We start from the raw sequence: 22,353 nt of genomic DNA on the forward strand, positions 1-22,353 counted from the left end.
GATTGGTTGTAAAACTTGAACAACATGTTTACCTGTGCGGGGACCTAACGCCTTGTCTCCCGGGGGCTGTAAGGGGTTGGAGCGAGACTTTCTGTGCTCCTCAAAATCTGAGTCATACCTATATCAAAGACAAATTTTACCGTGACATCATATGGCGAACGTCTGGAAAAAGGGATTTGAAAACCACTTGATGACATGCATTTGGCTTCGTTTGAAATACTGGCACAAAAACGACGTTCACAATCATGGGCTGTAAAGGAGTCTACGGGGAGAAAAGATGTGGCCATTTTCTTGAGCTGGTAGTATTTTTCCAGCTCGCCTTGTTGTTGGCGCTCTGCGTTAGTTTTGTGACAGTCACTGTGAACTTGAACGCCGAAATTGAGGAGCTGAGGACGGTTGTGAAGGAGAGAAACTCTGAGAAGCAACCTGGGGACGAGAGCTGGATATCGTCTCCACTGCTAGCTGCTGTCGTCCAAAATGTAAGTGGCATGTGCAGTTACCGTGCCCCAATATTGCAAAGCTCCTCAGTTTTATTTTTTGTCCAAGATCAGAGATAGTCTTCCTTTTTCACCGAATCTACCATTTCTACAGACCTACATGTATGCACCTTTAGCATGAACATGTCATTGGTGGTCTTGTGGCAAACCACAAAACCATTACCCGCATTGCGTATGTACATGTACACAAGCACGCGTTCCGGTCTAAAGATTATGCATACAACAGAGCACCTGTTGGTTGTAAGTACTAAAACTTTGAGAACAGAGTATTGTGTATACTACACAGGAGTTATTCCACCGCGCCCTGTTTTTATAAGTTTTGAACGGACTGTGTTTCATTTTAGTCTCACTTCAGCACTCTGACAGTTTTGTTTTGACCCAAACAAGACTTTTGAAAACCGTATGATGTCATATTACGTTGACATTACGCAACGGGAAGACTAAAATCTTCCATTTGTTCCACTGGGACCGACAGTAATGTTATGGGAACGTGCGATGTTTTTAGTTTCGCAACCATTGTACTTAGTAATGCAAGACATGCAGCCTTTGTTGACAGTCAATAGAGTGAAATAATTGCGCAGGGAGAAAACAAGTTCTGCGGTCAACACCTTTCGGTGTACGTGACTGTATAACAAATGAGCTTTACACACCTGTAAAAAAGTGCATTGAACAAACAGTTACTACAGTTTTATGATATTTGTACAAGTACGGTTGCCCAGAGAGACTTCGCTGACTTTGTCTCCCCGGATTTTGTTTGCTAAGCCTTCGTACATTTTCACCTGTTTGACCTCTAACCTAACGTCTGTTTTGCAGGCCATTGCGCAAGCATTGGGGAATATTACAACTGACAAAGGTGTGTTGTCTGATAACAGTATGCCTCTAGGCTTAAATATCTTTTTCAAATTGCGTATATATACAAACATATGAGAACATATATCAATAGTCAATAAGCATAGAGCAATCCAAGAACAGATGAAACAGATTGTGACAAGATAAAAAGAAGAGTAGTATTTGTTGACGTAAACGGTAAATGTCATCTTCATTCTAACTTAGAGATACTAATCTCTCGACGGAGATCATCAGACAATGCGAGAACCAAAAAAGCTTGCAGTGTTAAGGTCAACAGCACACATGTTATGATATAAATATGTACCAAATATACTTTTTTGCTCAGTTTATGCTGAGAAATTTACGAAAAGATATGGTTGAATGAAATTGATATTTCATAACGTTTGTAATTTTTTCCAGAGCGAGACAGAAAACAGACAGGCCGTTTCACCCCTTACGGCCCCCTGTACACGTTAGACAATGACGGGGAGGGAGACGGGAAGCTAGGCGGGAAGAGAGGTGGGAAGGCCCAAGGCTACCTGGCCAAGCCCATGGCTCACCTCACGGGGTCCATCATGTCGGATCCGGAAATGGACCTAGACAGGGGTACGCATAACTTAACGCGTTCTTCAACTAATCATGCTGCTACTATTATTACATTCATTTCGGATGACAAAAGTGTATCATCTACTAATAACAATTTTAGTCTTGTTTATACTGAACCCTAATTCATGGCTTTCGTGCATTATGTTATTATGATCATATAGCCAGGTGACGTCTACCAATCAGAAGGCCCCATTTCATGTTGGTTATCCACCTCGCTCCGCTTCGCTCACTTGGTAGTTTATTTGCCGTGCTAATAGCAAATGACCAGGTGTTACGACACTTCGAGGCGAGTCATCATACATTAATCAATGTGTATACGGTGTCATAAGGCATGGGTGATGATGTAGCTACCGTATAAACTACAGAGTGAGCGAAGCGAACTAGCCTCATTGCTAGGCCCACTTCTTGTACAATTAACCACCATGTTAGATTTATGTGGGGAGCTGACAAGAGGTTTTTATATGGAGTAATAATAACTAGTGGTTTATAGCAAAATAGAGCCTTCTCATTGGTCAACGTCGTTTGACAATATGATAATGTTCTTTATGCTTACCTGACCAGTACTTCGCCCGAAGAACTCCATGGTGCGAGTGAAAGGCTGGGAGTGGGACCAGGGCCTGGCGACCCTCGCTAACGGTATGAAGTACGGCGGTGGGTACATTCAGGTGCCTATGGATGGACTGTACTACGTATACAGGTGACTGCACTCTCTCCTAATCTGAACTCTCTCTAAAAACAAGCTACTAGAAAAGCCTAAACCTACACTACCACCCCCCTGTCAAATAAGCTAGCTTTCTGCCACTGAATAATCAGGGGTAATCTCTATCAGCATGTCCAAGACAAAAGATACAGAAACTGTAAGTTCTGCTGCAGTACCAAGGTCAGCGGCCAGGAGGCCCAAAATTTACATTGACTTTTGTGTTTACAACAACTATCCGCATACCAAATATCATTGTAATGCTAATCTAGAGGTCTTAGTTTCTAGTATCCTACCGGAAGCACATGTAAACAAACAAACAAATAACTAACATTGTACAACAAAACACTCTCTATAACGATTTGATACCTTATTACTTTCTTCAGTTGACAAATATTTATATACAGGGATTTGCATTGACAATAACGATAAACCTTGTCGTTCCATGCTCTTTTAGCCAGCTGTACTTCAGGTACATGAAAGATGATGATAAGACAAGGAAACACGTTCAGATGCTTCACTACACCTTCAAGAGAAGCGACACCTACCGGGTGGCACAGGAACTGATGAAAAGTGCCCGCACAAAGTGAGTATGACCGAGGTCAACATACAACAATTTCACTAACGATCAGAGTAGAATTTACAGCAGTAGATCCTTCAGTGCCGTCAAAACATGTTCTAGCATGGAAGCTCGTTGAGTTGATAAATGATGGTATGGAGAACCCGAAAAACAAAACAATTTTCAATTGAATAGTTCAGTTATATACGCAATCGCTCTGGATATAAGATTTTTTTTGCATTTGTGACGTCAAAAATTGGTCAAAGGTTGTCAGAAGGCCGTATCGCTCCCGTTTGTTAGAGATGCGCGCCCTGATAGTTTCCTTTACTATAGTCACAAAGTATGTTCTGTATCAATTATCTTAATACAATCCAAAATGCATATGCAGATAACGTGCATAAAACGTGTACCGTCAGCAAATTCCAGTTCCATGCCAAGTGACCAAACCAACAAACTTGTACCCTCCCCTGTTCCCCTACCACGCAGGTGTTGGAGTAAACACACAGACTACGAGCTGTTGTCCTCGTACCAAGGCGGCGTGTTCCGGCTCAGACAGGGAGACAAGCTGTACGTGGCTGTCAGTAACGTCGACTTTGTCAGCTTTGAGGAGACCGCAAGCTACTTCGGGGCCTTTCTCATCTAAAAACTGTAACATTGACAGAGCTTTGTGTCAAATATCAGATATATATATGTATCAGTTTGGGTCAATCGCTCTTTCCAAATAAAGGTGATGATTTTATTGCAGAGCACAGTGAGCACAAAGAAATGAACGAACAAAGGAACATACCTTTATCCTGTCGGTTCATTGATGCTCTGGGGAAAAAAGTTTCAAAGAAAATTTAAGGCTAATACCCATATTTTTATGTTTACCATCAGAAAAGAGAAACGAATTGTCTTTTGTCCGTTTTTCCTTCCTCTTCCGTATCCTCCGTTCCAAACAAATAAGGCCAATGACCTGGAACAGATCGCTCTTACCATGGTAACTGGTAAAGGAGCAGACACGCTTTGGTGTTCATTATGTAGCAAGTGGCACGACAGAGCTGGAGGGGCTGGTCACCATGTATATGAATGTGCTTGAGGAAGAATAAACAGAGCAGTAGTTTGCTAAGCTAGACCATTTGAAGGTGAAAAAGAAGTATTTCCGCGTAAATGATACCTTTCTAGTGGACAAATTATGCTAAACTCCTTGTGCACAAGCTAGACAACATATATTTGATATGGCTTGTATGTATAGCATATTCTGCTTGAAAATATTCTCACTAACATTTCTTTTGCAATGCCGATTGTATGTGATAATCACAGAAATTGTCCCTTCGTAAAATCTTAGAAGGATGAAAGTAAAGATGTTGAACATCAGAAGGAGTCTAAGACATGTGTTAGTGTCTCAGGAAAGATGGTAACAACCGAGCTTGGTTTTATGGATATTCAAAATGTAAAATGTTGGACGTCTGAGATTTTACTAAATGTATATAGTACTTAACATTTGTGATCCGAAATTGTTGTACACTAGATCTCGCAATTGGCCATGGCAATTCTATTTGGATTGTTTGAAAATCGTTTATTTCATTCTATAATAGAATAGCATGCAAAATTAGTATAATTGACGTTGGGAGCATAATTGTAATGCACATTTTTTACTTGATTACTTAGATTTAGAAATATTGCACAAGAACTCACGAAAAATGTGTTTTACATATCATAGTGCCGCGTTTATAGGTGTAGTACAGAAAGTTTGTCAGTGGTTGTAAGATTAACGTTGTATCTGTAACTTACTTGGTCATGTCGGTATGTACACGTACTGGTATATAACGTAGCTCTTTATGCGTCCTATCAATTCTTTTTTAACTCTTTGTATATCAATATTGTATTTTTGGTGTCACAAGTTTAGGGAATCAGAGATATGCTATTTTTAGAATTTTGGATTTTTATACTTTTGTACCAGATTTGGTAACTTTATGTATACCACAACTATATTCTATATGTGAAAAATATATTAATAAAGAAAAGACGTCAGAGTGTTGTTTTATTTCTTTGTGATGTGGTGTTTACATAAACAAATCCTTGAATCAAGGCAAATACAAAAACTTATATGTACACACACACACAGCACTATGTGTTGTGCCTCAGAATAGACCAACAAAAGATTGTCCAACATAGTCAAAATCATGCTGAATCACATATTTTTATCAAAGATGATGCCCATTTTGCCCGTACTAGATTCAAATTTATCATAAATGCAACGATATGTTCCAGTACCTCATGTATGAACACCCTCAACTTGTGTTATGGCACAAAACTCTTTCACAATTACTTCAATATGCCCAAACCTCAAAAGTCCTGCTGCAGTTCCATGGAAAGTGGCCAGGGGGCTCATAATCTAATAGTTTCTTCACTTTGCAAACACCTCCTAGCTAACATACCAAACATCATTAAGATTCATCCACGACTTCTCCAGTTATGATATTCAGACAAACAAACAAACAAACAAACAAACAAACACACAGATACACACTTGTATTCAAAACATTTTAATAACCCTCTTGGCCAAATTAAATACAAGGTAATGAGAAGTCAACACATAGCAACGGACACGCAAGGACATCGTTATAATGGTAGCCCCTAAAGTACAGTTTGTTTACAAAGGACAAATATTAGCTCAAGCTTGCACAAAGCTCCTGTATGTTGGACTGTTTGCAGAGTGTTGTGTTATTTTGTTTATTTTATGTTTCTTAGCTTAAAGAGGAGCGTACAAGCTTACAGCACTGGGTTCAATCCACTCGTAACCCTACACACGATAGTGAAAAAGAATCCATCCCTAAAGTGCAGGGGATTCAACAAAGGAAACTTTTGTTTTGAGTACAAAGGATATTTGTTTGGGCTGAAAGTAACTCCGACCCCGTTGGTACGTCAGTGAGGATACAAATACAAGAGGATCAATGTCACATGGGGAGGGGGGCGTTCGGTGAGTCACTGTTTTTCCCGCCTCTAGTTGGGGTCAAACATTGAAACGGACGAACTTTCAGACAGCAAGTTTCAGTTCCTGTTTTGGGGTGAAAACGTTTGAAGGAATATCTTGCCATTTCGCGCTCAATGAGGTGATACAATATGGAAGGTAAGTGACTATGATTTACGAATCAAACATGTCAAAGACTACAGGTTACTCCGTAAATATTTTGTTTGTATGTTAGAACTGAGAAGGGGGTGGGGTGGCGAGGAGAGGAGGGGAGGGGAACTTGTCCGTTGTACGATAGGAAGTAAGATTGAAGAGAAGACGGAGATGTATTTCCACAGAGTAAGATAGGTCCCATCCATAAAAGACAAGGACTTTGTCTGGAAAGAAGTGTAAGGTATCTAGAAATAAGTAACAGGACCATATTGACATTGTTTACAGGTGTACGATATTAGGTCAAGGAAAGACAGAGGTTGACGGAGGTGGTCGATACTGTACATGAACCCTTATCACCTGATTTCAGACTATTCTAAAGTCCACTAGGGAGACATTTTCGTACCCTAACGTGTAGTGTGGCACCATGAACGTTTGTAGTGGCACCATTACGGTTGTCATTGAAGCCCAAAACGCCATGTTTAGATATCGCTATCTCACTTCCGCTTTCACCGACAACGCTGAAAGGCATGGATGAACAGTGTTACCAGTCTTGTAATACAACGCGATACATTATATGGTAATATACATAATACGCGTAATCTGAATAAGTTTGAAAGTCTGTACGTGTGTGTGTCTGTGTGTGTGTAAGCGTCTGTGCTTGTATCGGTGCGCGTGGGTGCGTGGGGGTAGGGGCACGATGGAAGGCAATTTTATTGGTTAGAATTGTGGGTTAACGTTTCACTTTCATTTTGACCGGTTCCGTTGCCAATAAGATTATCATGTCTGACGATATTTGTATGTCTACAGTCCTCACGTGTAAGAACGCCAGCCGCCTGCTGTCCTTCGTCATCATCCTGTGTATGATCATCGTAGGTGAGTACATTACTTGTATATACTTGTGTGTGTGTGTGTGTGTGTGTGTGTGTGTCCGCGAGCGCGTGTGTGTACATGTGAGTGTGCGTGTTTCCGTACGTATGTGTGTGTGTGTGTGTGTGTGCGTATAAGTCTGTGTATGTCTGTGTGTATGTGTATACATGTGTTTCCGTATGTGTGTCTGTGTGTGTGTGTGCGCGTGTGTGTGTGAATCGAAATCATCTAAGGATTCACCCAATAGTGGTCACATTGGTCATGAAGAGGTGGTATTGTATAGTTTGAAAGTACGCAAAAATACACAAAATGCATGAGCTGTCGTATATCTTGCAGGTGGAGTGTACAGAGAACAGTGTCCCATCAACTTCCTGATCCCCATCTACCTGATCGTGTACGGGGTCTTCTTACTAGTGCCGACTATCGGTTCCATCGTGCATGGCAGGCAGGAAGAGGACGAGTCCAACGCGGAGGACGGGGGTGCCAGCCAGCTCAGCCCGGACCAGCTGATGAAGTCTCCCATCTTCTCCTGTGTACAGGGCGTGGTGGGCTGCTTCTTATTCGGCTGGTTCATTGCGGGTAAGGCAGTTCACTTTTATCCGCGGGGTAACCTATATCCGTTGTGTAAAAATACACACTGTATCTAGGTCGACGGACTGTGGTTTCAAAGTGCATATTTCGAGATTTTGAAATATTACAAATTGAAACCACTATCGACCTGATATCCCCAAATCACCTTTTATTTTCAAACAATGGATATAGGTCACCACACGAGTAAAGGTGACCTAGCATTACATTAGGTGGTGATAATTAGTGCATACTATGTAAACCGGGACCTAATCAATTAATTAGTTGTAAATGATTGGATGCCCATACCTTTCCAGTGAAAAAAGTTCATAACGACATACTACGGTAGTGATTTTTAAGTGGTAGATAACTGACTTGAAAGGGAGATTAAGGTATTAAGATTTTGCCCCCAAGCGTTTTTTTACCATAGGGGTCAATTTCGTTTGACCACTTTTTTTTAACCTCCTTCGTTTGACAAACAATCATTCTAGAAAGCGGCTTGTTCACCAATAGGCCTACGTCACATTGCCACTCAGGGGCCCGACAGGGCAGCTTTCGGGAACAAAAAGTATGATATTAAATCACCAAACTACACAAGACGTAAAGAGAATAGTCGTAGGCATTATTTGTGTGTATGTTTATGTATACATTTCTATTTTGTGTTTCCGCAAACAGGACCCGGTTTGAAAATGTGACGTTAGCCTTATACTGTGTATCGTTGTCCCACACAGGTAACGTCTGGGTGTACTCAGCGTACCCCGTTGTGGAGAGGAACAACTCCACCAGTCCTGACTACTGTCACTACGTGCTGTACGACTTCGCCTTCACCCTCACCACCCTGGTGTGGATCACCCTGGCCCTGGGGATATGTGCTGGCGTCATCACTGTAGTCTGTTCCGTGGGCAAGGATGGAGAGGATATGTCGTAGTTTGATCATGATGAACTTTATTGCCATCCTCGTACGCAGGGACCTCCAACAGCAAAACTGCCTGCCTGGATGTACCCTACACCGTTAGTTCCTAACCGCCCTGCTTGTAGATATTCATGAGCTTACCCTTATATATGCGAGATCCCTTTTAAAAACTGAAAGGCCTATGCTCTCATTGGCTGACAGCTGGTTAGTGGCGACGCCCACAGTAACTAAGAGTGACGGTTGAGAAAGCTGGGTACTTCCAGACAGGCGGTTTCGCCGTTGGATGTTACTGCGTAGAAGGATGTTGCACGGCATTTGTACATGGTACAATGTATAGCAACAAATATTGTATTAAACAAAGTACAAAGTAAAGGTATAGAAGAAGGCTTAACATCCTTACTATAAGGGCTAACATAATTCTTTGATATAATGTTCCAATGGAGTAGGCTATTAATCAGGTTCGGAAATATGTAACGTTTTATTGCACGTTAGATATTGCAGAAAGTTTCAATAGTGCAAGATTTAGTTCAAGATGTTGTTGGGTAGGTGCTGTAAATTTTGACTTTGCTTTGTAAGGTTCGCTTTTGTATTTTAATCACTGTTTAATGTCTAAAGACGTGTGCCATCATGTCGTGATTTCAGCCACTTGTTGTCATTTTTTATCTTGTTTTCTTTAAATAAATGCCAATTTTGAAAGGAAAAACACAAAGAATACGTTTATTGCTAACGTTAACGTTAATTGCACAATAAATGCGAAACAAGATTGAGACCAAGTCTTAACAATCTGTATGTTGTTTATCCGCAAAGTCAGGGCTCACCAGCAAACAGTGTAGTATTGATTGGACTATTCTAATACTAAGGCCCCCTTTCCACTAGACGGCGATCTCATTGCGACCTTAAACGGATGTGTGTTAAACCTTCGATTTCATACTAGGTATATCATACAGAATGTCAAGTGTTACTGAAAGAACAACAAAACACATAAAGCGTAAAAAGATTAGTTTTTTTCTCCGTACATTGCATTCAGCGATCTGTCAAATTTGAGGTCGCAGAGAGAGCACGGCGAGAGCGCCGTCTTTGATTTCAACAACAGGATAAGATGGGTAAAGTCTCAGTGAACGAGTGAACAACAAGTGACGGTCAGCTTTTAATGGTTACCTGTCATTTTCACGTCACAAACGTTAAGTGCTAACATCATTTTTATTTTACCTTTAAGTTAGTAGCTATGTTTACTATTAAACGTAAATATATAGATGGTAAACTGTACAACAGTCCCCTGTATGTATCACATGCCTGTCTCGAGAGGGTTCATTGGCCTTGTGTGTATGCGTGTCATACCGCGGCAGGGTCAAAGGTAACGGCTGAAGTTTCACTCAGTGACGGCGGCGTTTCTGTGCTGTTTGGGTGGACTAAATTAGTCCTAGTTGAACAAATGCTGAAGGGACGACTCGTCCTGACACATGTACAGCACCATGGGCGAACAGGGGTCGACTAGAACAGGTACGTAGTAGACACGAACAAGCTACTGTATACAGTGATGTCTGTGTGGGGAGGGGGGAGGCATGGCAAGTTTGTAAGTGGTGACATGCATAACTAGTATCCGTCACAGAAGTTGTGTATGCTCCTAGTGTTGAAACATGTAAATAGATACATGTAGATGTAAATGTGGAATTGACATCTTACATTGCACAAACTTTTTGTCTATGCACTCACTGTTCCTATGTCAGAACACATCTACCTGTGCCACACCGTGCGAACCTATGCTCTCGGCAGAGTGTTTTGTTCAGTACGATACTGATGCAGAAGTACACACGTGCTAGACTAAGTATAAAGTGTAGCTGACTTACCAAAGTGCTTGGAACGTCAGGAAGTTGACCCTGTCATTTATTGTAGATAAAAGTCTGTCTCAAACTCCCGTGTCGCATACTGAGGGCGTGAGCGGGGGTTTTGGGGAGGCAGGTTTACGTTGTTTTTGCACGTATGACACCAAGGTAGTTAATCCAATTTTGATTTACATGGGATGAAAATATTTAGTGAGTGTATACTCAGTCTTTTGATTGACGTGAGATGAAAAAATTAAGTGAGTGTATACACAATCGGAAGCTGTTGGTTCCCACACAACTACGTACATGTGTGTCAGTTATACATCTAATGCATACTCCTTGTATATTTTTTTCATGTATAAGACTCACTAGTCATTCATATCTATACCTGTATTTATAAAGTTCAATATCTCATACCTTCATTCCAACAGGGCGGCAACCTCTGTGATCGCGTTGCGACCTAAGAATTAACAGATCGCTCAACGAACGATTTTTCATTGCTTTGCATCTTTTGTTGTCTACTTTTATATTTTGCATGGTATTATAATTATAAAATCAAGGGTTTTAAAAGTCCAATTTAGGTCGCAGCAAGATCGCAGCAAGATCGCAGCAAGATCGCGGTGTAGTGGAATGGGGACGTTGATTCTAGTTGGCACGTAATACCCCCCTCACATTGGGCGCGATTCGATCGGACGACGAGCTCGAGGCTGCGAGCTCTAAATTACGAGGAGTCATGACCCTGACGGGAAGGGGGAACTCTGCCATTTCTTCGTCGGCATCAGGGTCATGCCTCCTCGAAAATTAGAGCTCGCAAACTTGTCGTCCGATCGAATTGCGCCTATTGTGAGGGGGTATAACAGAATCGGTAGAGTCTGTGTAGTAGTGTGTACACAGTAATAGATCTGACCTGACCCGTTACCTGTGTTTGTTTGTTGACAGTGTTCATCTGTGAGACCTTCTGGCGGCTGGTCTCTCTGGCTATAATTGTGGCCATGGTTGTCGTTGGTGAGTAATAGTGCAAAATTATAAGACTTTGAACACCACAAACACCATTAAAAACAACAACAACGTAAAGAACGACAAAAACAACATTCATTCATTTATTTATTCTGCCAGTAGAGCACAGCTCAGGTCCGTGGCCTGATTGTACACAACAACAAAACACACAGAAAACAACAACAGCAATACGACACAATACTCACATGTCAGAAATCGTACTTACACAAAGTGTTATATCGCATTCGTTATTATTAGCTACACGATTTTTATGAAAATAAGGAATATACACGGTATTCATAAAATCAATACCTAAGGTACAGGTTTGACTTATTAATAATCAGATCCAAGTCCATGTTTAGGTGCAGAGGTTCAGTATCAGGTCCGGACCTTAGCCATACCTGATAATATTAGTTTTATTAAACCAATATTGATATTGGATTATTTCTAAATAATCCAATATCAATATCTGCTTTGTTTTCATCTTAAAAAATTTCCTTTCGTATAAGCTTTAAGTTGCTATATTGTGGGCTCAGTGAGATACTAGCTTTGATATAAACGGCGTACATGTCTTTCTCACATATGTGCTTCAGGTTCTCTATACGTCCACGACTGTCCCATCCAGTACATGATCCCCGTGTACCTGATCGTGTACGGTATCTTCCTGCTCCTGCCCACCTTCACCGCCCGGCACAGGAGGGACGGGGAGGACCCGCCTGACGTGCTGCAGTCGCCCGGGCAGTGCTGCTTCCAGGGCATCATAGGCTGCTTCCTTCTCGTCTGGTTTATCGGAGGTTTGTACTGAGTTATTAATTGTAGCACGTGTGTGTCGTCCTTTTTACACTCCGGGTGCATATAGTGTATATTTTTAGTGTTTGAGTTTGTTGTGCGTGATAGCTAGTGATTATAAGTAGGAAGATGACCGCAAATGTCAGACTTACCGGGGTGGTAAACGCAGGAAGTACAGTTCAGAGGTGGTAGAATTAGTCGTTAATAAGACTGTTCAGTTCAGTTTCATGCTAAGACTGTTCAGGTCATGTAACAGACTATAGATTTACTGGGAGGTATTGTTTGTGGTCTGTTTGTCTGTGATTCTGCAGTCACGTTTACCGTATAGTGACAGAGGGACCAATGAACTAAATGTGATTTTATTTTTTTGTCTGTGTATATATATAGACATATGCTTCAGAATAACAGTCTTTATTGTCAACAGCTCCAGGGGATAGCAAAAAAAAATCAGACTAGTCTAGGAAAAGTTCTCACGCTACAGCATTATGCTACGGTCCAGTTTGGAAAAAGGGCCCCTCCGGATAGTTTTCGGGCTGTTTTTCTGCACTTTCGGCGTGGCCCTTATGTGTCCCCATGGGGCATCATATGTGTTTCTCCAAGCTATTAAAATCAACCCGGGAACCGGAGACAAATAGATCTTATCATGAAAACACCTCGAGGTACCCCGCGGTGTCCGACAGTCCAAGGGACAAATTTATGGCTTCAAAGCCTGGCCGGGGCTCCACACCTACGGTGGAAATGGAATCGTAGCATAAAGCTAAGGGCACAACCCGCCGTACGTGCAATTTGTCCGTACGTTTTTTTTTTTGAGACCACGTCAACCACGTATTTCTGAAAACGTTCAGGCTGTAAAGGGCAGGCGCGTCGCCCGTACTGCTAAGCCCGATGGCACACAAAGTTTTGCCTGCACGTAAAGTTCTACGGCGTGTTTGCGTGCTTCAAAATTAGTCGGATTCCCTACGTGTTCGTACGGAGACGGTACTTACAACTTATGGATCCAAAAAGTTGCCCACGTTTTGGCCCGTATACGTAGACAGCACGTATTTGCACGCGCGTACGCGGGTTGTGCCCTAAGCTTAAGTGTAGGATTTCACAAAGGTCTAAACTAGCGCTGTTTCGCAGGAACAAGTTGGGTGTATCCTGCCTTCCCTGTGGTAGACCTGACCAACACAACCAGTCCGAACTACTGCCAACCCGTCCTGTACAACTTCGCCTTCACCATCACTACGGCCACGTGGGTGGTGGCGGGTGTAGGACTGCTCGCCTCGCTGTGTTATCTCGGCCTCACGCTGATCCGTGGAGACCAGAACACATACACCGACGTATAAACCTATTCATCAACACTTGTAAGATTTATGAAAGCTTACAACAACAACAAAAAGAACAACAACAACACGAAAACACAATAGAAAAATGCTAACACTTTACTTTCAACACAGTTAAACTATAGAGACTAAATTTTCGGTCAATCTCCGTCGATCTTGTTCACAGAATGACCCTTCTATCAGGAACACCCCCCCCTATCGCTGCACATGCGTACTTGGTATGGTGAACGAGCTTATCTTGGCTTCATAGACGTTTCGAGCCCTGTGATTGGCTAGGGCCTTCGAACGATCAAAACGGACTTTGAATTCCTATGGGTTTACAAACTTTAACTTAAGTCAATATTATGCATGATCTAAAAGTATAACTTGAAAGACAATGAAATACTCACAAGTAACAGAATGTTGTTCTCCATTAGTGTACTGTAAATGCATTTAAGTTCGCGGAGATTTAATTTCGCGGTAGCGGGAAAATGGACTTTTCGCGGTGGTTTTAATTTCTCGGTAGCACCATGCACTGTATTCTCTTACTGTTATGGAAAAATGTTCGCAGTGGTTTTATACTCGCGGTGAAGAGGCCGCCGCGACAACCGCGAAGATTAATCCACCGCGAAAGTTTCTGCATTTACAGTAATTCGAATTCGTTTGAAATACTAATGATAATTCTTCGGTCGATGGTCGTTCAACGGTCGCAAAATCAAAGGAAATGGCGTTTAAATTCTTTCAGTGCTTGCCTTACGTTTGTTATAATTTTTGAATCATGTGTATGAAGAAAAGAATATTACGTTACTATTATGGTCAGTACTAAGATGAAGATCCATTACTGTTTTGATTTGACAATGTCATGATATGAAATGTATTTTTTTGTGTATTTATGTAAAATAAGGTAGGTTGATCGCAACGATGTTACAATATGGAATGCTGATTTTCTTTTCATCTTAATTTATCAACACATTTTGGTTTGCCGTAAATTTGAGTCAGGGAATTGATGCAGTTTCGACAATACATTCGTGTATTAAGGTGATTTCATGTTGGATTCATCCCGACTATATAATAATATAAAATCATTTTCTTTTCATTTTAATATGATCACGTTTTTGTTTCATTCACAGAATTTTACTTATCATGTGATGGAAGTGTGAATTCGTGTCCTGATTAATTCTATTTATATAATCAACTTCGCAGATTTGCGTAGTATTGAGTCAAAGTGACTATTATCGAATTTGATGATTCCGTTTGAGAGATGTTAATTCTGCTTTATCAACAATTGTTATAAGATGTGATATTTTGTACTCATTTTGTCATTCTGTGTAATATTAGTAGACTTTTGATTTGCAAACGGCCAAAACAGTCAACTTATATGAAATATTCAGTAAATAATAGATTAGTTACCTTGATCATAATAAAATTAGATATAGTTTCAACTAAGTACAAACTTCGATCCATTTGTTCATATTGTACATATGCAAATACCTTCTCATTTTGATATATTGTCATTCCTCTCTGTATTGCAAGGGGGCGTTGTAGCAACACCATGTGATAGGTGTAGTGATTTCATAAAGATCTTGATTATAAGTCTTGATGAATATAGATCACTAAGATCATCAAATATATTTTGAAAATATAAGACTTGTTGTATTATTATGCTTTCCTTTCTAAATAAATTTGGTAATTTTTGCAAAAATATCTGTTCACGAATATACCTACATCCAATTTGTCACGAAATGCAAAAATCCGTATTATCTTATGTTAGAGATGATTTTGCTAATAATAACTGTGAAACGTTTAAAAAAATCACGAAATCGTAAAAAGTCCTTTTGTTCTATCACCGTGGTTATGGAGTTTCGACTGAAAATAACGAACGAAATAAAAAAGGTAGGGTCGAAGTAAAATATTCATTACTTTTTGTAAATCGAACAACCTTGACAGTGGATTATCATCCAGAGTAGAAAAATCATTTCCCATCCATCGTTGCTCAGGACAAGTTGACATTCAAATTTATTGCGGGGATGATTTCGGGCTAAATCTTCCATTTATTCTTCTGCGAGTTGGACTAGAAATGCAATTTCTCGTTCGGCGAGGCCTGTCATTGCGGATGTAACTCAGTTGTTCAGCCGTCTGTCTCCATTCGGGTGTCTGCACTTGTAAATATTCAAGTATGTATGAAGCCATCTATAAAACATACATGAACGTTCTCTCATCGTACCCGTTATACACTCACCGAAGCTGGTATTGCGCTTGACTCTGCCATATTGTACTAGGAATTGCGCCATGTTTGCAAAGCTGGTAGTGACAATTTTTCCTAACGTTTATATTGATGAACAGCTTATTGGAAGTCGCAGTGTTTGCACTTGACTTAAAACCAATGTACAATGATTATAAACGCATCAAAATGTTTTTCTCTTACAATGATGAAAGGATGTTCAACTTATGATACTCAGCACACCATATGTAGGGTTGTATTATTGTGCCATGTTTGCACCCATGTACGAACTCCACTTAACTATATATAATTCCGTTTTTTTTTTTAAATTTGTGGTTTACGCCACTGGATTTCGTAAGTTACGCCACTTTGCGAATGCCTGGCTCACAAATCCGCAATTCAGCCCAGTCTTGTGAGATACTACAATAGATGGCTTTGGTGCGATATTCCAGAAAAAAAAATTTGCTGCAATGCAGGTGAAAATGATGCTGCAAGTCTAATGTATTGAATCCTTTCTCTTCAGTAATTCTTGTAAGTAATACGCCATGACACGAAAAATCTTACGGCATATTCTCTCGACTGGCGACGAGATTTGATGATTGTGCATGACGTCATACCCAAGTCTCGCCGTCTCGGGTGAGTAGAGTAATGGGAATGGATCTTTGTCCCGTAGTTTTACGACAATATGTCAGACGAAATACCGCAAACGCATCGCTACACAATTTTTTTTACGACAATATGTCAGACCAACTACTCTCATGCATCTCTACCTCCATAGTTTTACGACAATATGTCAGACAAAATACTCTCATGTATCTCTACCTCCAGAATTTTACGACAACATGTCAGACAAAATAACGTCATGCATCTCTACCCTGTAGTTTTACGACAATATGCCAGACGAAATACCGTTACGCATCTCTACGCCAGTGATTTTACGACAATATGTCAAAGGAATCACCAAAGCCTTTCAGCAATTTGTTATGACGACAAGTGAACTTTAATGTCCTTAACGTGGGTTTTACGGCAAATACTGACGAGTTAAATACACTGCCGTTCCTCTGACGGTCTATTGGAACGTTCTAGTTGGGAAAATTGTGGAGTATGAGAATCATAACCTGTCCCTTTGGATTAAGTTGGTCTATACTAAATAATCTTCCTACATCATAGACGGTGGTAATGAAATCACACGAAGAAGATAGGGTTGGCATCTGTGTGATAAAAATGACATTATTAAAGTCTAGTATTTGCTTTGTTATGTCTACCTTCACGAAAGGGGAACATATTGTTTTTGCTTTATTTCTTCTTCTTCCTCATCTACTATTTCTATTTCAAGCAAACAAATAGGGTCAACGACCCTGACCAGGCGGCTGTCACCATGGTTACATGGCAGACCCCCTATGGTGTTTGATTACATAATGTAGCAAGTGGCAGGGCAGATCTGGGTGGGCTGGTCATCTTATATATGAATGTGTTTGAACATGCATAAACATAGCAGATTATGAGAAGATAACATGATTTATTTGCTTAAAAATGTTGCCTTGAATCGATTCTAGTTATGAAGGAAGAATTATCAAAAATTAATTTTTTGCTGCAGTATCTAAAGAAGCTGCTAGGGAGCCTATTATCAAACTTGACCTTCGTTTTTGTGATCCTATCCAACTACTAAATATCCTCAGGATCCATCCAAAGCTTCTCGTTATGCACACAAGTCACACACACACACACACACACACACACACACACACACACACACACACACACACACACACACACACACACACACACACACACACAAACACACACAAACACACACAGGTATCTAGCAAAAAGAATAAGAAATCACCAGGCATCAAAGATAGCATGCACTAGTTACTTTACAAGTCTACCTATCTATCTACCTATCTATCTATCTATCTATCTATCTATGTTTGTGTATGTGCGTTTATGTGTGTTTGTGTATGAAAGGGTGACAGAGAGACAGAAACAGACAGATTGACACGCACACATGTATAAACACACGCACACACACACACACACACACACACACACACACACACACACACACACAGAGACAGATAGAGCGAGCGAGAGAGAGAGAGACAGAGGAAGAGAGAGACACGAACTGTGTCTGTTTGCCTGTGAAACAAGTTACGTCTTCCCAAAGTTACGAATATTCCTTGCGTCAATCTACCTCAAACATCCTTCTTACTCATTTCCATCAGGAATGCTCTTAGACAACACTCCGAAGCTACCTCTTATACAACCAAAACACTCACACACGCACTGATTGTAGTCAACGACCTCTCTAAGCACGTCTCCTCCCGTAACTTGTCCTTATATAAAGGTGGAGAGGCCGTAATAAAAGTCGCTCTCAGACGATTCGATCAATTTTTCATCACTCAAGCGTGCCCTTCGAATATTCCACCCAGACGGTGTTAAAGTTATCCCTCTATCAGGTGGAGATTAAAACTCGACTTCGACATCGTAGCTGGAATTGACCGCGGCGGCTTCCATGATAAAGGTTAGGGAAGGGGCAGTGTTGAGTCGTGAGGGTACTGCTAAGTTAAACATACTCGTAGCTACCTTCGCTAAGAAGGTTACGTTTTAACTTGAAAGTTCATCTGTGTGCCACTTGGTAGACGTCATTCTTGCACTAGTTTACCTGTAATATCCAACAGAAAATTGGACTCAGCCAAATTTTCGACTGAGCAGCACCAATCTTTGTTGAGGAATGAAAAATCCACTGCTGCCGTGACGTCACGTTATGCAGATAGAACACGTGACTCAGTGAGCAGTAGATCATAGGTTGCAGGAAGTCTATGGCGTCCACCGTTCATTCATTGACAAAGATTGTTGCTGGTCATCCAAATTTTGTGTTGGATATTACAGTTAAACTAGATTAAGAAGGTTATGTTTAAGTTACCATTTGTGGAAGCAGAACACAGTTTTCGGCCTATGGGGATTCCTATAGTAGAGGAATTGCTGGAATTGACTGGCGTGATTTTCGTGATAAAGGTTAGGGAAGGGGCAGTGTTGAATCGTGAGGGTACTGCTAACATACTCGTACGTAGCTACCTTCGCCAAGAAGGTTATGCTTTAGTTGTCTTTTTTGGAAGTAGAACCCAGTTTTGGGCCTTTGGAGATTCCTATAGTTAAGGAATTGCAGGAATTGACTGACGTGATTTTCGTGATAAAGGTAAGGGAAGGGACAGTGTTGAACCGTGAGGGTACTGCTAACATACACGTAGCTACCTTAGGAAGGTTATGTTTAAGATGCTGTTTGTAGTAGCAAAACACAGTTGTCGGTCTATGGGAATTCCTATAGTTAAGGAATTCCTGGAATCAAGGAGCTTTTATCATTTGATTGCTGTGGTTTTTGTGATAAAGGTTAGGGAAGGGGCAGTCTTGAATCGCACGCGTGAGAGTACTGCTAACATACTTGTAGCAGAATACAGCTTTTATGGTTAACGGCCACAATGAGACTGGCACCGACGCGGATAAAACGTTTTGAAAAAGGATAGATCTTCATCATAGGAGTCAAAGCTTGTATGTGTTTCTACGGTTTCTATCACGAATTTTCTTTATTTCTAAAACAGTGCAATAAAGCATTAGTCAATCTTTTAAGTTGTGTTATCTTGGAATTTTTCTTTTGAAGACCTATCAAGTTCAGATATATATTCTAAAATGAGTCTATAATACGGATAAGATAAAAGGTAGACAAAAAGTTTATGAAGTTATGAGTCAGACATTCTTGTAATACGCGTGAGGTGTATTATGATTATCATCAAATCGTGGCATAAGCAAATTAGTACCGTATCTCCCAATTAAACGTGTACATCCCAGGTTAGCCGATGGGATCTTTCGTTAAAAGTTACAAAAAAAGTGCTAGCAAAGACGACTTTGCTAGCAATTCCACATGAATGAGGCCCTGCATGATTTATGTCTTATAATGTTCGCCTTAAATGCCCCTATTCTATCAGCCTGTTTCTAGGTGCGGCCGTTGTGTTTACGATTTTCAACACGGATTAGGTTTTCTAATTCTGGGCACAGTGTCTATGGGCGCGCGGAGATAATCTCAAAAGACATTAGACAACCTGTCCTATGTTGAAAATCGCGAATCAGCCCCCGTGGACACTATTAAAAGAATAGAATTCGACGGCGTAAACCTCGCTAGAAATTTACTGTATGTCGTTGAGATCTGAGCCTCCCCACCACCAGAAAAATGATGCTGCAGTACCAATGTCACCAAACAGGGGGCCCAAATCTACATACACTGTCACACTACACCCACCTACCAACCTACCAAAAATCATCGCAATCCTTTCAGCCGTTCTTGGGGTATACCCTGTTACACTGTCTGGACCCTAAAAAGTATGGCAAAAACAGTACTTCTATCTTCATGGAATTATGAACAACAAATAAACGGTGGCCACACTTAGAGGGCCTTTAAAGGAGGTAATTTTCCATAGGGAACAAAACTTATTCTGTTTCGGAAAATGTGAACGTTTTCTGAGGTCGTACGGACCATCCTTCTTGCCCGTCTTCTCAGTAAGTCCCGACGGACTTCTCGGATCCCCTCCATCAATCCTACCTGCGCGTTGTCGTGCTGTTTTTCATGCCTGCTCCCGTTTATCATGTGGTAGTGATCCCTCCCCATACATCACGAGGTATCGGCGCCCCGCACGCAGTCTGATGAGACATGTGTGAGATGGACACTAATGATTCCGCGGCGCCATCACTGTTAATTTATATGTGGAGGAGGCAAACTGTGACATGTCGCTAAGCAGATACCGTTTCTACTGGAACGGTACCCGGTGCTCTAGCTATATATAGTATTTGTCAAAGTCTCACAATCTCCCATAAACATCTTTAACAGAACACTGAATACCAATCAGTAGTGCATAATAATGATACCATGGTGTACTATTGATGGTTTGTATACTTTGTTTTCAGGAAGCAACTGTAATTAATCATCAACTCACTTGTTGGTTACTCGGTTGTTCCCCAACACGTTCCCTCCATCTTTCGTAGCGCCAGGTATGTTCTCCATGTATGTTAAATACTATTCATGTCATACCTTATCATATCAATATGTCATAAAGTACGCATCTTTAAGCATGGGTGAAAGTGATCTCGAAGATTATTCTTCAACTGCTCGTGACACAGAGGACAGATGCTGCTATGTACAGTTTTACAGGTTTAGTGTACATCGACGGAAGTCTCCTAGCTCATTTTAACAAGTACAATGCACAGTGGACCATGGCTTATCCTGTTCTATGGAGTGCAGCCCTTTCCAGTAGCGTGCATGCCGGGTGAGCGATAGAGCTAGCTGGGATTTGAAAAGCGGATTCTTAGTCCAGAGGAAAGGTCCACTGGAGGGTGCCATCCTAGTAAGGCTTCCATACTTTCTGCTATTTTTACCTCCATGAAAAATGGAGGCATAGGTTTTGGTGTCTGTGTTTTTGTCTGTCTGTGCCTGTCTGTCTGTGTTTCCACATATTTGTGGTCAGCATAACTTTAGAAACTGTAGATGGATTGTGATAATATTTGGTATGTGGGAAGTTGTTGGAAAGACAAAGGTCAGAGTTGATTTTGGGCTCCTTGTGCGTGACATTGGTACTGCAGCAGAACCTCGTTTTTAGGGAGTGAGTATTGGAGTTTTGGTAACCTGAATAAGATAGCACTCAGGCTATCCATTTATGAGCACAGTCATTCTTACGAAGTCCTCTGTTTTCCTTTTTATTCAAATTTTGTATGCTTTCGTTCATCACTGACCGTGCTAAAGCGACATCTAGTGCCGCTGACGGATCACTGCAGCATCGTGTGCCAAGCGGTGCGTTTTCTCATTTTCCCCTTATCAGTCCTAACCTGGTTCAATCCGATAATGGCCCATACTGCGTCATACGATATCAGGGTATAATGCCGCGGGGAATACTTCAGTGTGGCACTCTGAAGTAGGCAAATTTTATTAAGACCGTGACCACGATACGTAAGGATATAGGAAAGCTTTCATGCCAGTAAGCGACAGGGTAATCCTCGTTTCGTTATGAACGGAACTGTTAGAAAACTTTGTTGAAACTTTCAACAGTGCTAGATCTTATACAGCTTTTCGGGCGCTCAACCCAGTGCTTGAAAGGGTTATTTCAATGGCCGAGTTTTAAGGCTCTAGAGCCCGAGAGCAAGAGATCGTGAGCTCGTTCTCTGGCATTGCTGACTAGATGTTTTTATCTGATAGAAAGGCTTTTAATATGACTTTTCACACTCCAAGTATGTGCACGACTTCGTTTGGGGAGGTAAAGGGCCATGGTAAGAGAGGGAAGGGCTGCTCCACCTTGCAATGTCATGCCCAAGACAAAATGGAGAAAGTTTGTTTGCCGATTCTTGCTCGAGGGCTAATTGCAGCATGGAACATACAGAATACATAGTAAACATACAGAAAGCAAAAGACTTTGGTATAGATAACAATGGTGACAAGTAGAGACAAGTGGCTATTCTACTAATGATATGTACTGCTGAGAGCTACAATCTAAGCATTTTGGGTTTGACCCACTGTCCTTACGGCCTTATGATTAAGAAG

General features: G+C 41.1%; 3 protein-coding genes across 3 annotated transcripts; all 3 read left to right on the plus strand.

The window, feature by feature from the left end:
• The first annotated feature begins 43 nt into the window (after positions 1 to 43).
• LOC118419669 (tumor necrosis factor ligand superfamily member 10-like) lies at positions 44 to 5,193 on the plus strand. Its single transcript, XM_035826183.1, has 6 exons — positions 44 to 479; positions 1,311 to 1,350; positions 1,746 to 1,931; positions 2,493 to 2,628; positions 3,086 to 3,214; positions 3,674 to 5,193. The coding sequence occupies exons 1-6, from the start codon at positions 246 to 248 to the stop codon at positions 3,828 to 3,830; spliced, it is 882 nt and encodes a 293-aa protein (XP_035682076.1). The 5' UTR covers positions 44 to 245; the 3' UTR covers positions 3,831 to 5,193.
• A 796-nt stretch (positions 5,194 to 5,989) lies between these two features.
• Positions 5,990 to 9,306, plus strand: LOC118419701. Its single transcript, XM_035826233.1, has 4 exons — positions 5,990 to 6,299; positions 7,101 to 7,166; positions 7,497 to 7,739; positions 8,459 to 9,306. Exons 1-4 carry the CDS (start codon positions 6,293 to 6,295, stop codon positions 8,653 to 8,655), a joined length of 513 nt encoding a protein of 170 aa, XP_035682126.1. The 5' UTR covers positions 5,990 to 6,292; the 3' UTR covers positions 8,656 to 9,306.
• Positions 9,307 to 9,955: 649 nt separating this feature from the next.
• Positions 9,956 to 15,254, plus strand: LOC118419700 (transmembrane protein 272-like). The gene is made up of 4 exons (XM_035826232.1): positions 9,956 to 10,140; positions 11,403 to 11,468; positions 12,053 to 12,253; positions 13,371 to 15,254. The coding sequence occupies exons 1-4, from the start codon at positions 10,101 to 10,103 to the stop codon at positions 13,574 to 13,576; spliced, it is 513 nt and encodes a 170-aa protein (XP_035682125.1). The 5' UTR covers positions 9,956 to 10,100; the 3' UTR covers positions 13,577 to 15,254.
• Positions 15,255 to 22,353: the final 7,099 nt, after the last annotated feature.

Source organism: Branchiostoma floridae, chromosome 7, assembly GCF_000003815.2.
Source record: "Branchiostoma floridae strain S238N-H82 chromosome 7, Bfl_VNyyK, whole genome shotgun sequence".
Lineage (NCBI taxonomy): Eukaryota > Metazoa > Chordata > Leptocardii > Amphioxiformes > Branchiostomatidae > Branchiostoma > Branchiostoma floridae.

Coding starts and splice junctions, on each gene's coding strand:
- LOC118419669 (XM_035826183.1), top strand. CDS start 246: ATGGGCTGTAAAGGAGTCTACGGGGAGAAAAGATGTGGCCATTTTCTT. Junction 480..1,310: donor TAGCTGCTGTCGTCCAAAAT/GTAAGTGGCATG, acceptor TCTGTTTTGCAG/GCCATTGCGCAAGCATTGGG. Junction 2,629..3,085: donor GGACTGTACTACGTATACAG/GTGACTGCACTC, acceptor ATGCTCTTTTAG/CCAGCTGTACTTCAGGTACA.
- LOC118419701 (XM_035826233.1), top strand. Junction 7,167..7,496: donor CCTGTGTATGATCATCGTAG/GTGAGTACATTA, acceptor TATATCTTGCAG/GTGGAGTGTACAGAGAACAG. Junction 7,740..8,458: donor ATTCGGCTGGTTCATTGCGG/GTAAGGCAGTTC, acceptor TGTCCCACACAG/GTAACGTCTGGGTGTACTCA.
- LOC118419700 (XM_035826232.1), top strand. CDS start 10,101: ATGTACAGCACCATGGGCGAACAGGGGTCGACTAGAACAG. Junction 11,469..12,052: donor TGTGGCCATGGTTGTCGTTG/GTGAGTAATAGT, acceptor TATGTGCTTCAG/GTTCTCTATACGTCCACGAC. Junction 12,254..13,370: donor TCTCGTCTGGTTTATCGGAG/GTTTGTACTGAG, acceptor GCTGTTTCGCAG/GAACAAGTTGGGTGTATCCT.